At 58.1% G+C, this 11,553-nt stretch overlaps 1 protein-coding gene across 6 annotated transcripts; it reads left to right on the top strand.

Moving 5' to 3' along the window:
* The first annotated feature begins 2,224 nt into the window (after positions 1–2,224).
* LOC126078281 (E3 ubiquitin-protein ligase RNF144B-like) lies at positions 2,225–10,516 on the top strand. Of its 6 annotated transcripts, none has more exons than XM_049888630.1 (6): positions 2,225–2,529; positions 3,905–4,023; positions 5,163–5,260; positions 5,688–5,855; positions 6,028–9,758; positions 10,322–10,516. In XM_049888630.1, exons 2-5 carry the CDS (start codon positions 3,948–3,950, stop codon positions 6,547–6,549), a joined length of 864 nt encoding a protein of 287 aa, XP_049744587.1. In that variant the 5' UTR covers positions 2,225–2,529; positions 3,905–3,947; the 3' UTR covers positions 6,550–9,758; positions 10,322–10,516. The 6 variants fall into 6 exon arrangements, with proteins under 6 accessions (XP_049744587.1, XP_049744582.1, XP_049744585.1 ...); XM_049888625.1 differs by having other exon boundaries at positions 2,914–4,023; XM_049888628.1 differs by lacking the exon at positions 2,225–2,529 and having other exon boundaries at positions 2,536–4,023; positions 6,028–8,627; positions 9,049–9,758.
* The last annotated feature ends 1,037 nt before the right edge of the window (positions 10,517–11,553 follow it).

Here is an 11,553-nt window from a genome sequence, read left to right as displayed (position 1 = left end):
AGACCAATATCTTTTATCGATTGAGATACTAATATCCTCAATAATATTTTGCCAAATTGAATCCAACAATAGGCAAAAAGAATAACACACCTTGACCAATTGATACTTATCTTGGGAACACAAAGTTGGTTCAACATTCAAAAGCCGATCAATGCAATTCACCACATTAACAAACTCACAAAAGAAAAACCACATTATCATCTTACAGGTGCAGAAAACGCCTTTGACAAAACCCAACATCCGTTCCTGATCAAAACTCGGAATAGGAGAAAACTGCTTAACCCGATTAACTCACAGCCAACATGTTTAACGACAGAAGAATGAATGGTGAACACTTAGGATTTCACATTCTCCTACAATCAAATATAAATATTACACGGTTAACGAATTATTGTGAGGCAGTGGTGGTTCGGTGGTAGGATTCTCGCCTCGCATGCAGGAGACCTGGGTTCGATTCCCAGCCAGTGCATCTCATGGGCAGCTACCACCTGTCTGTTAGCGGGGGCTCGCGTGGAACGGGTGTCAGTGGAGCTGCCAGACTAAGACAGACGAGGAAGGAAGGTCTGGCGATCTGCTTCGGAAAATCAGCCAGTGAAAATCCTGTAGGTCACAATGGTCTGACCCACAACCAATCATGGGAATGGCACAGGACCAGGCATCCCACAACAACAGGCGCAAGAACCCCCAAGAGCTCCGAGGGGCACACAGGGCAGACACGGCCTCTGTTCGAAAAAACCTGGCACGCCTGGCCCCGCTTGAGCTCCCCCGCAGCCTAACTGGTGTTCTGGTTTCAGAGGAGCCAATGTCAGTGGGAGACCACCACTCTCCAGACTAGAACCCTCTAGGGCGCATCCTGGCTGAGGGCCAGGACTGCCTTCCTTGAACATCCCCCAACCCCCAGCACAGTGCTCCGGCCCCCAGCCCCGGTAGCCCACTCTCTCTGCCTGTCACGATGGCATCAACGTAAGGTGGGGACCAGAGAGGGCAGAGTAGTTGAATGGAGGTACACACCGTTATCCCGTCCCACACCTTTCCCGTACATTCAAACAAAGAGACAACATAAGGAGAAAAAAGGTAGAAATTTTACCAGGCCAAGGGAAGAATCAGGAATGAATAACAAGTCCGGAATTCGACAGTCTGGGCATAAAACACAGCCGGCCAGCTTCTCCTTTCCGGAGAACTCCCCAGAAGCCTTGATGGCAGGCTGCAGCGTTGGTGGGGAGGTGAGCAGGGTTCCAAGGTCCAGTCCCACAAGCACTCGGCTCAGCACTGCCCTGGGGGCAGGAGCCCCGCTTCCCACCCTGCGCCCGCCTTCCAGCTCCTGGTGCCCACTGTGGCTCTCGTGACTGCAGGACCCCGAGACTCCAGGAATCCCAGGTGGGGGTCCCATGTCCCGCGCTCCACTCTGGGGAACAAGGTGCGAGGGTGCTGGAGCCTACTCGCCATCTCCTGAGGGTTGGGTCGCAGTGCCTGGGGAGGGACGCTGGGCAAAACCCCTGGCGGGACCCTCCCGGACACCCTACGCAAGTAGCCAGGAGGAGCTGGCCCCAGCTTTAGAAAGGGCAAGGGAATCGCAGGAACCCAACCACCCTGTGGAAACCCTGGTGGCCTAGTGGTTAAGAGCTATAGCTGCTAGCCAAAAGGTCAGCAGTTCAAATCCACCAGGCGCTCCTTGGAAACCCGATGGGGCAGTTCTACTCAGTCCTATAGGGTCTCTGTCCTATAGGGTCGCTATGAGTCAGAATTGACTCAAAGGCAACAGGTTTTTTTTTTTTTTTCTTTTAAACCACCCTTCCCAGCCAGGGGCCAGGTCACTCCCAGCAGCACCCCCAGCTGAGAGGTGGGAAAACGGAGGCTCAGAGAGGGTTACTAATGTGCCCAAGGGCGCAGGGATGTGGGACCTGGGAGTGTGAGAGACTGCCCTGCCCCCAGGGTACAACACCCTCCTTGCTGGCCTCCAAGGAAGGTTCTGGGTGGTGAGCTGGCACTGGACCGGCTACGGCTCCTCAGGCCAGGGCCTGGGCCCCTTCCACAGCCAGGGCAAGGAATGGGGGAGGGTCAGTGTTTGAAACTCTGTTTCAGTTTTGTTTCTCTTCTGAGGCATTTGAGAACTTGTAGCTGCAGGTCACGTGACAGGGGCAGGGAGGGAAAATTCCTGGAGGAGGAAGCCCTGAAGGACCAGCACTCGACCCACATCCCCACCCCAATTCTCCCTCCCCCCCAGGCCCCCCGCCCACCCTGAGGAGCTGGCACCAGCGTGAATCCTGCTGTCCCTGTGTGGAGCCCACAGGGTCCCTGCGGTGGCCACTGGGCTGCAGACAAAGAGCCGCAACCTCGGCCTGGCAGACTCACTGGCACTCTCGAGGAAAAGAAATGGCACCAGTCACAATGACAGGGCACCCAGCCACTGGCTGGTAATCGATCACCAAGGACAAGAAGCGTCTTTGAGAACACTGGTGCTGCCCGGGTGTTGTCGCAAATCGCGGGTTCGAGCTGCCTGCCGCAAAGCCAATACTGAGACAGGAGGAGGTAAGCAGTAAGAGGGCTTACCTCTTGAATACCGGTACCCGAGAGACAGAGGGAGTTAAATTTCTCCCAAATTCTGTCTACCCTAAAGGGTTGATGGGAGGGTTTTATATGGGGAAGATCAGGGTTACCTAATGTTTTGAGCACGTAGTCCACCGATGGTCTTATACGTCACAAAACAACTACAAAACACTCTTTATTAAACTAAAGATATCTGCATATCAGGTATCCGGACTCTAATCAGTATATTTGTAACAGGCTGAAAAACTCACATAAGAATCTCCCTGCTAGTGGAGCTGTTTTGCCAAGTCCACTGCGGCTGAGATAGGGAGCAAGAAGGGACGTTGCAGATTAAAAATGCCAGAGAGCCTTCCTGTCGGTTTGCAGGCTGAGGGCCATTTCTCAAGAGGACAAAAAAGAAGACCGAGGCCACAGGAGCTGAGAGAGCTCTGCACCCCTTTAGAAGAGACGGGTGCAGCTGGTGCGATAAAAAATGTTTAGAGGTTACGTAGAGCATCCTTATGGCGTTAGTCATGTCAAGCTCTCGGTCACCTATTTTGAATAGGGGAAAACCTGTTGTAAGGTATTAGGGTGTCTATTACGTTTTAAGAGCGGAACAGGCCGCTCAGCTATATTTTGAACAGAGCCTGAACCATTTTCCAAGGACTAGAGATTAATCACAGTTTATACAGCTCTACTAAGACAAATCAGAAAATATATTCCCTCTAATATTAAAACACTAAAGACAATGCATTTTTACTACTTCACTTGGCTCCTGCTGGCTCATGTCCAGTCCACCCCACTGGGTTGTTGCTGTTTGGGGACCCGCCCACCAGAGCAGACCCTGGTCCCCTCCAATAGCTGAGCTAGCCGTCACCCGACCCTGACTCATCTTACAAGTGGGGAGGCTGAAACTCGGGGCGATTCAGAGCAATGGCCAGCATCACCCCACTGCTAGCAGGGCGACATGATGCTAGGACAGGACCCGGGAGACTCCTTCAGAGCAGCCAGGGGCAGGCGGGGGTCGGCCCCAAGGGGCAAGACCAGCTCCGCCCATTTGGGCGCACCTTTTCGGCCTCAGTTTGCCCACCTTTGCCGTGGGCAGAGGGACCACGCTGGCTTCTTTCTGCGCGCCTGCGCCCACCTGTGGCTTTGGGGCGGAGGCGATGAGCCCTGAGTTCCACCGGGGTGACCCACCCTGGGGCCTCGACCTGGGCAGGGAGCTGGGGGCGTGGCTGCAGGTTCCGGACAGACAACGGGGATGGGGCGGACCCGCGGATGGGGCGGACCCGGGGGCGGGGCGGACCCGGGGGCGCCCGGACGTGCCCTGCCCGTGGACCCGAAGGTCTTCTCATGCCCTTGCTTTGGGTGGACAAAGGGCCGCTGCAGTGTGGAGACCCGCGCAGACCCGCGCGTCCACGATGAGCCACTCCAAGACAGAGGATTTCCACAACCAGCGTCCGCTTAAATTCGTGCTGCGCAAAGACGATATAACCGGTGAGTGCAGGGCGTCTGGGCTCTGCATGGATCACAGAGGCCAGGACTGCGTTGGGACTTCTGTTTGGATCCGAAGGTGGCATCAGAGGAGATCCACCCACCACACAAGTTCATAAACATGAAAAGCAGTCCCGAGGTCTGAGAGCTTCCTGCCACAGCTGCCTACACTGGCAGGGTAAAGGACTAGGGCAGGAACTTGGTGGTTTCTGGAACTTGGGCCAGGAAGAGGGAGGTGGGAGAGGGGGTCAGTGAAGTGTGGGGGTTGTGGGGCGACTCTGGAGGGGTTGCTGTGCTGTCCCTGAGGGCTCGAGGACAGGCAGTGGTGTCACTCTGCTTGGGGACGAGGGCTGCAGGAATCCAGCAGACTGAAGGTGTCTCTGGACAGGGGCGGGGTGTAGGGAGAGGAGTCCTAGCGGACCCTAAAGGTTTGGGCCCAAGCAAAGGGCCACAGAAGTGCCTTGATAGCAAGGGAAGGTAGAAGGAAGGGGCTGTGCTGTCTTGCTGTCACTCAGTCCTGACTGCAGCCACCCTTGCAGGGGGCAGGTGACCCTGTCCTCTCCCGTTGAGGTGGCTATCTGGACTGAAGGACAGGGACACCCTATGAGGGGTCAGCTCCATGGCCCACTGCAGTGAGGGGGTGGGTGCAGGGGCCCTGTGAGGCGGATGGGTGGCCCACAGCCTGGGCTGGGCCTCCACGCTGGATGGCAGGAGGCCAGGGCTCCGTTGTCCCCTCAGACTTCAGTGCCCCTGCAGGGACCAGCCAGGGATTCCAGAGGAGGACGTGCCTATGGCCATCACGGGAAGAGGCTGGGCGATTAAGTGGGGGTGGGAGGGAGGACGAAAAGGCACAGGGCCTGCTCAGCAATGGGTGCAGCCTCCAAGAGGGGGCACAGGGCCCCACCCTGTAAAGGTGACGTCGCTTAGTTGGACAAGGGGCTGTCCCTTCCAGGATATCAGTTTCCTTATCTGCCCAGTGGAGATGGTAAGGCTGTGTGTTTCGGCCGGGGAAGAGTTCTGGGGGGAGAGGAGAGAGTGAGGACAAAGGGCTGAAGGGCCATTGCACCCCAACTGCCCCCAGACACACGTGCAGTGTGGATGGTGGGCCCTGCAGCCCTTGATGTGCCCCTTGTCCCTGACAGGGGACGAATATGACGGCCAGCTGCGGGTGGAGATGAGCTGTGGCCACGCTGTGGACCCGGGGAGCCTGACGGCCTGGTGCCGAAGCCTGATGGACCAGGTAGGGCAGGCACCACAGCCATGGCCACCACGAGGGGTGGGGGAGACTCTCATTCCACATCTGGAAGGGAGGCAAAGGTCCTCCCGTCTTCTTCAGTGGAAGCGGGTTCTGGCTCCACTGGGCCAGGGGAGCAGCACGTCAGGGTCCAATCCAAGTAGTCCATCTCTGTCCTCAGGTGAGAGTGTGCTGGGGGGTCCCTGGGAAAACCTGCTTGGGGCCACAGTGCAGACTCATGGTGCAGCCCCCAGAGTACCCCCAAGGGGAGGCAGCTGGCTGTGGTTGGGGCCTGACGGGGACTTACTAACAGCCATAGTGATGGGATGCGAGTGGACGGGACTGGGGGCCGAGGCTAGGGCCAACAGGCTAGAGACTGCAACACTTCAGCCTCAGCACCATGGACAGCTGGTGCCTTCCCCTGTCTTCCCAGGGCCACTTCAAGCTGTGCTGCCCAGCTGACATCAATGGGGAGAAATGCGGGGCCCAGTGGCCCTACCCAGAGGTCCGCCAGTGCGCAGTGCTGAACGACACTGAGCAGTACCAATTTGAGCAGAAACTGGCCCTGCTGGCAGCAAGAAGCTACTGTGATTTTAAAGAGGTGGGTGGGGCTGCCCTGGAGAGGGGCCCAGGCCACAGGCCCTGCCCTGGCCACTTAGGTCCTAGGGAAGGGGACCTTAGCTTCCTGCCGCCTCCTCACTCTGCTGAGCTGGGCTGGACGTCTCGTCCTGCTGGTCATCATGAGTGCCCACTGCCCTCCATCCCTCCCACAGTGTCCGAGCTGCAAAAGCCTGGTGGAGAGGAAGGAGTTGACCACCATCCGCGTTCTCTGCACGGTCTGCACCTCCACGCTGAGGGCCACCTACGAGTTCTGCTGGCAGTGCCTGCGGGCCTGGAAGGGGGCTGGGACGCCTTCTGACCACTGTGCCAACGTGGGTTGCAAGGACCCCAACCTGGAGGTCCTGGCCTCCTGCACCACCAAGGACCTCCCCGGCAGTGAGATCCGTGCCTGCCCTTCGATCCGGGCCTGCCCCACGTGCGGGCTGCTCATTGAGCACAAGGAGAAGTGCAAGTACGTGGTGTGCTCACGGTGCCAGGTGGAGTTCTGCTTCGCCTGCCTGGAGCTGGCTCGGGCCTGCCAGGCCACCAAAGCAGGCGCCTGGTTTAAGTGCTGTGCAAAGCCCCTGGCCCCGCGGCAAACCCACATCCCTGTGTGGAGCCGACAAGGTGGTGGGCTGTGGGGTGATGAAGTCAACACCGGTCACAGGGAGCAAAGCCACACTCCAACAGTGTGACAAGTAAGAAGGACAAGTTTACCCCAGGAGAATAACCCGAGTTATATGATTACGTGAGTGGTGACAGAGGATACATAGACAGATATATAAACAGACAGGCTGATAAATGGTAGAGATATAGATGATAAACTGATAGATGATAGAAATAGATGAAAGAGATATAAATGGATGGATGGATGGATAGATGATAGGCAGACAAACACCTACATAGATACATAGATAGATACATAGTTACATAGATATATAGATAGCTATATAGATACATAGATATATAGATAGCTACATAGTTACATAGACACATAGTTACATAGATATATAGATACATAGTTACATAGATATATAGAGAGCTATAAAGATACATAGATAAACAGATGATAGAGACAAATATTTGGATGGACGAATAGACGGACAGATGGATGGGTAGATGACAGATGACAAAAAGAGATATAGATAGATGATAGGTAAATAGATATAGATGATAGAGATATAGACAGATAAGAGACAGATAGACAGCTAGATCACAGATCAATAGATAGAAATTACATTCGGATGCACAGAAAAGCACTAGGACTGATCCCAGACCCAGGTGCAGGTAAACAGACCTACTCACATGATCGCAGAGCTCCCTGTCGTTGCTGAGATCCACCTGAGCTCACCTAGGTACCATCACCTATAGGAGGAGCATCAGGTGAGAAGGGGTCCCAGTGCAGTGAATCTTGGGTTCTGAAACTGGTCCTGGGCTCTTGCTCATGAGGTTCTTCAGGTGGGACCCCAGAGCCCACAGGGAGGGCTGAGCATGGAGAGATGGCAGTGGTGGTGGGGGGGCAGGAGCAGAGCCCAGAGCTGGGAAGCACATGGGCCCCCCCAGGCTGCCCTGTCCTCACAGCGGCGTGATCAGGTCCAGACTCTGGGTCTGGCACCAGGGCCTCCCAGCTGCTCGGCCCCGGACCTGCTTGTCCCACAGCCACAAGGTGTCATGTCCTGCACCTGCCTCTCCGGGCCCCCACACCCCCCAGTCTCTCATCAGAATTAATCCCGTGTCCTTGTGGCACTCCTGGGCAGAGTCAGATGTACCCGTGTCAGAACCCTCTCGGTCCTGGCTCAGGGCCCTGAGGTGTGGAGGCTCCTGGGTGGTGGAGGGGAAGAGCTGGTGACCGAATTGGACCCAAGCAGCTCCAGGGCAAAGCCAGGGTCTGTCTGCCATGACTTCTCCCCAGGGGTGAAGGACACTTTGTGGGGAGCCCTGCTCTGCTCACCCGGGAGAACTCAGGCCAGTGCCCAGCGTCCAAACCCATGGGGTATGCCCAGCTCCTCCCCTTCCTGCCTGTGGCTTCTGTGGACCCCAGCTGGAGTTGGGTGATGGACGGGATGGGGGACACTCGGCCCAGGACAGGGCATTGAACTCTGGGTGGCTACGAAGCACCCCTAAGGCCTGGCTGACCAAGAAATGAGGACCCCCAGCCTCTGGAACAAAGGCTCTGGCCTGGACAGGAGACCCCTAGACAGCTCTGACAAGACCCTGGCTCTGCCCTCCTCAGGTGGCCATAATGGCACTCTCCCACCCTGCCCCAGCTCCTCCCTGGGGTCCTCCTTCTGGCCAGCCCAGCCCCCACATCCTGAGAGCCCTTCTCAGAAACTCCAGAGAAACAGAACTGAAACCACAGGGCAGCTGCCCTGCAGGGTGGGACCTGAGTGGGGTGGAGCACCCTATCGCCCACCCCACATCCGCCCCTGCAGGCCCTGTTCATCCTGTGTCCCACCCCAGTCGATCACGTAGTCCTGAGTAGGGGTTCAGACATCGTCCTGCCGTGTACCCCTCCCCCTACAGCCCACCCTTTGGGGACCAAAAAACAACCTGTCCTTGGCTCTTCCTGTCATCTCTGAGGAGCCCTTGGTGGGGGGAGAAGGGGCTGAGCCGGCCTCCTCCCTCAGCCGGGTGTCCCCGCCCCAAATGGGCCTAACTGGGCAAGAGTCCTTCAGGGCGCTGTGTGGGCATGTCTTTGTCACAATAAAACCCTTCAACCCCAGCTGGCCTCCCTCCTTCTTGTTCCTGCCACCAGTGAGCCTCCTGCCATTGTGTATGTGTGTGTGGATGTGTGGGAGTGTGCGTCTGTGTGTGCCTGTGTGTGCATATGTGTGCGCATGCACTTGTGTGTGTATCTGGGAGTCTGGGGAGGGGAAGACGTGGTGTCGTCTTTGGTTCCACCGAGAACGGAGCCTGTGTTAAGTCCTGTGTTTGGAGGTGATCTCTGGAACCAGGATCACGGGCGCACGGGGGTGACGAAGGGAGGAAACCCTGTGAAGAGCGGTATGGGGTGATTCTGGGGTCCCCTGAGAGAGACAGGGTCGCCCAGAAGATGGGCACGTGTCCTGTAGCTCCCACCCATGGGTGAGAGCACCTGGTGGGCGGTGGCTCCCTCCCCTTTGGGCATGTCGAGGGCAGGGATGAGCAGGCTCCAGGTGAGTCTGAGCTCACATGAAATGTCCACTGTCTGCAAGGCTGTGTATGGAATCAAGATGGCCCAGAGGTTTGACAGTGACACCCGGAAGTCTGCTGCTGTGGGGGAGGGGAGGTGCCAAGCACAGGAGGCTTCCTGCCAAGATGGATTCCTGGGAGCATATCTGGGGTCTCAGCAGTGAGGAGGGGCTTCTCTGCATCCACCTCCAGCTCCATCTCCAGACCTGCTCCAGAGGGAGGTGGAAGCAGGTGGGCACCATCCCGCTGCCAATCACATCACCCTGGCACACACGCAGGCTCACACCCAGGGGTGGGCTGACATGGGTAGCCAAGGCACAGAGGCTCGACCCAGACCAAGGCAGGCCCCACCCATACAGGGACATACAGAAACACAGGGACAAGGACACAGGCCCACACACCCTCCCAGGCAGGGCTCTCAGGGGAGCAGCTCATCGAAAGTGAAAGGACCCGGAGGGCAGCCTCAGCCCCACCCTGCCAGCTGCTCACCAGCCCAGCCCCAGCCTGAGACGAGCAGTGGCTGCTCCCTGCCCCAGAGCAGCCTCAGCTCTGGTCAGTTCGTCTGTCCCTGGGTCCGACCATCGGTCCCAGGAGAAGATGCTCTTCCAGGTGGTGGTGCACGGGCTGAAAGGCAGGGACACGGTGGTGGACGTGGCCACTTCTGAGGAAGCATTCAAGCAGACCACCGTGAAGCAGCTGATGGTGTTGGTGTCAGAAAAGATGTTGCACAAAGGTGAGCAGGGAGGGCACTCATGCTCCCAGGGGAGGAGGCCTGGGGCCTCCGGAGCTCCCTACAATGGCTGAGGAGGGCTGGTCCCGGGTCTGCAGCCAGGGTCTTGGTGGACTTAGGGCCCCTGGGAGCGGGGAGTCCTCACCCCTGGGGCCCCTCGGTCTGGGGCAGGAGGCTCCTTCATGGATCTGTCCTGGGGCTGAGTGTCTGCCCCCTCCAGAGGGGGGCAGGGGTGTAGCCCAGCCCAGCCCTCCCTGGACGTTCCTGCCTGGGCTGGAGGCCCCATCACTGGGGACCTGGGAATGGGGTTCCTGGAACCATGCCGGGGGCATGGCCTTCCTCCCCCTCTCCTCCATTGTCTTCTCTGCCCTCAGAGAAAGGCAGGGTGCGGGCTGCAGGGGGGCTGTGAGATGCCCCAAGGAAGGCCTGAAGGGTGCAGAACCCCAGAAAGCCTGTGACCCCTCAATTCTCCCGGGGAATATGCTTGGCACTCACCCCTCAACCCAACAAGTAGCCCCTTCCCAGGCTTCGGGGACTGAGGCTGACTCCCCTCCATTCTGCTCCAGAGTCTGAGGAATTCACTCTGTTATTTGCAAGTGAACGCCTGGACCCAGCAAAGACACTGCAGGACTACTCCATCAGAAACAAGTCCTGTCTCCTCATCATCGTGCAGCTGCCCGGAGGGGCCGGAGAGCCGGGCAGCTCTGAGCCCCTCGCTCTCTGGTGTCCAGATGGGGCTGGGCAATAAATGGTCAGAGTCACACCTGGCTGAGCCCCTTTATCTGAGGAGGGGGGGCACCAGCAAAGCCTGTTAGGTGGGGGCCCTAGCCTGCTCGCTGCCTCCTCACAGCCCAGCAGTACCCCAGTGTAGTATCCTCTGGGGACCCACCACAGGCCCCCAGGTTCTGGATCTGAGGTCCAGGGGGAACAGGGAGGGATTCTGTCCTTGGCCCTGGCTCAGGTTGGACCTTTGGCCCCAGGCTATCCAGGACTCTCAGAGCTGCCTCCCCGCACCCCCCCCCCCCCCCCCGCCGCCACCCTAAGCACACCAGGCCTCTCCCGGCACAGGCAGTCAGCCTCTCCCAGGGCTCTGCTGGACAGGGGGCAGGAATGGAGCAGATCCCCGCTGACCCCCAACTCTGCCTACATCCTGTGGAAAGCGCCGAAGCCCCTGTGAACCCTGGTCTTGGGCTGTCCTCAGAACTGAGAGTGGGGTCTGAACCCCTGGAGTCTACTGTAAGAATGGGGTGGGCCTGCGGGGGCCCCAGCATGAGGCTGGGCAGCAGGCCCCGGAATCTGTGAGCCAGATGTGGGCATCTCCCAGCACCTGGGGCACCCAGTGCCCTGAGTCTCAGGGCCCAGCTCCCTGTGCCACAGCCCCCCCAGTCTCTCCAGATCCCACTCTCCTGCAGTGGGAGCAGGGCTTGCTGACAGAGCAGCCCTCCCCCCGCCCCATCTGTGCAGGGATTCAGAGCTGGTCCTTTGTCTGGGGAGGACTTGTATGACAGACAAACAGACAGGCAGACAGAGGTCTGCAGCCAACCCTGGTGGAGGTTGTATCAGGCTGCACAGAGGAAGAACTCAGGTGTCCCCATGGGTGGTCATTGTGAGGCTGTCCTGCAGCAGAATCCACTGATCCACTGAGCAGGTCACTGTGGTAGGCCCTTAAATGGAGTCCAGGCAAGACGGGCCACCCAGGCCCCACCAGACCCCTGAGGTCAGTGACCTCAGGGGGCTTGGACGGCCCTCCAGTCAGCTCCGTGAGATCCTGGATGTGGAGGCGAGGCCTGTTTCTGTC

The sequence above is a fragment of the Elephas maximus genome, chromosome 6 (genome assembly GCF_024166365.1).
Source record: "Elephas maximus indicus isolate mEleMax1 chromosome 6, mEleMax1 primary haplotype, whole genome shotgun sequence".
Lineage (NCBI taxonomy): Eukaryota > Metazoa > Chordata > Mammalia > Proboscidea > Elephantidae > Elephas > Elephas maximus.
The sequence above is the reverse complement of the archived record's forward strand: the minus strand, read 5'-3'. Positions and strand labels throughout refer to the sequence as shown.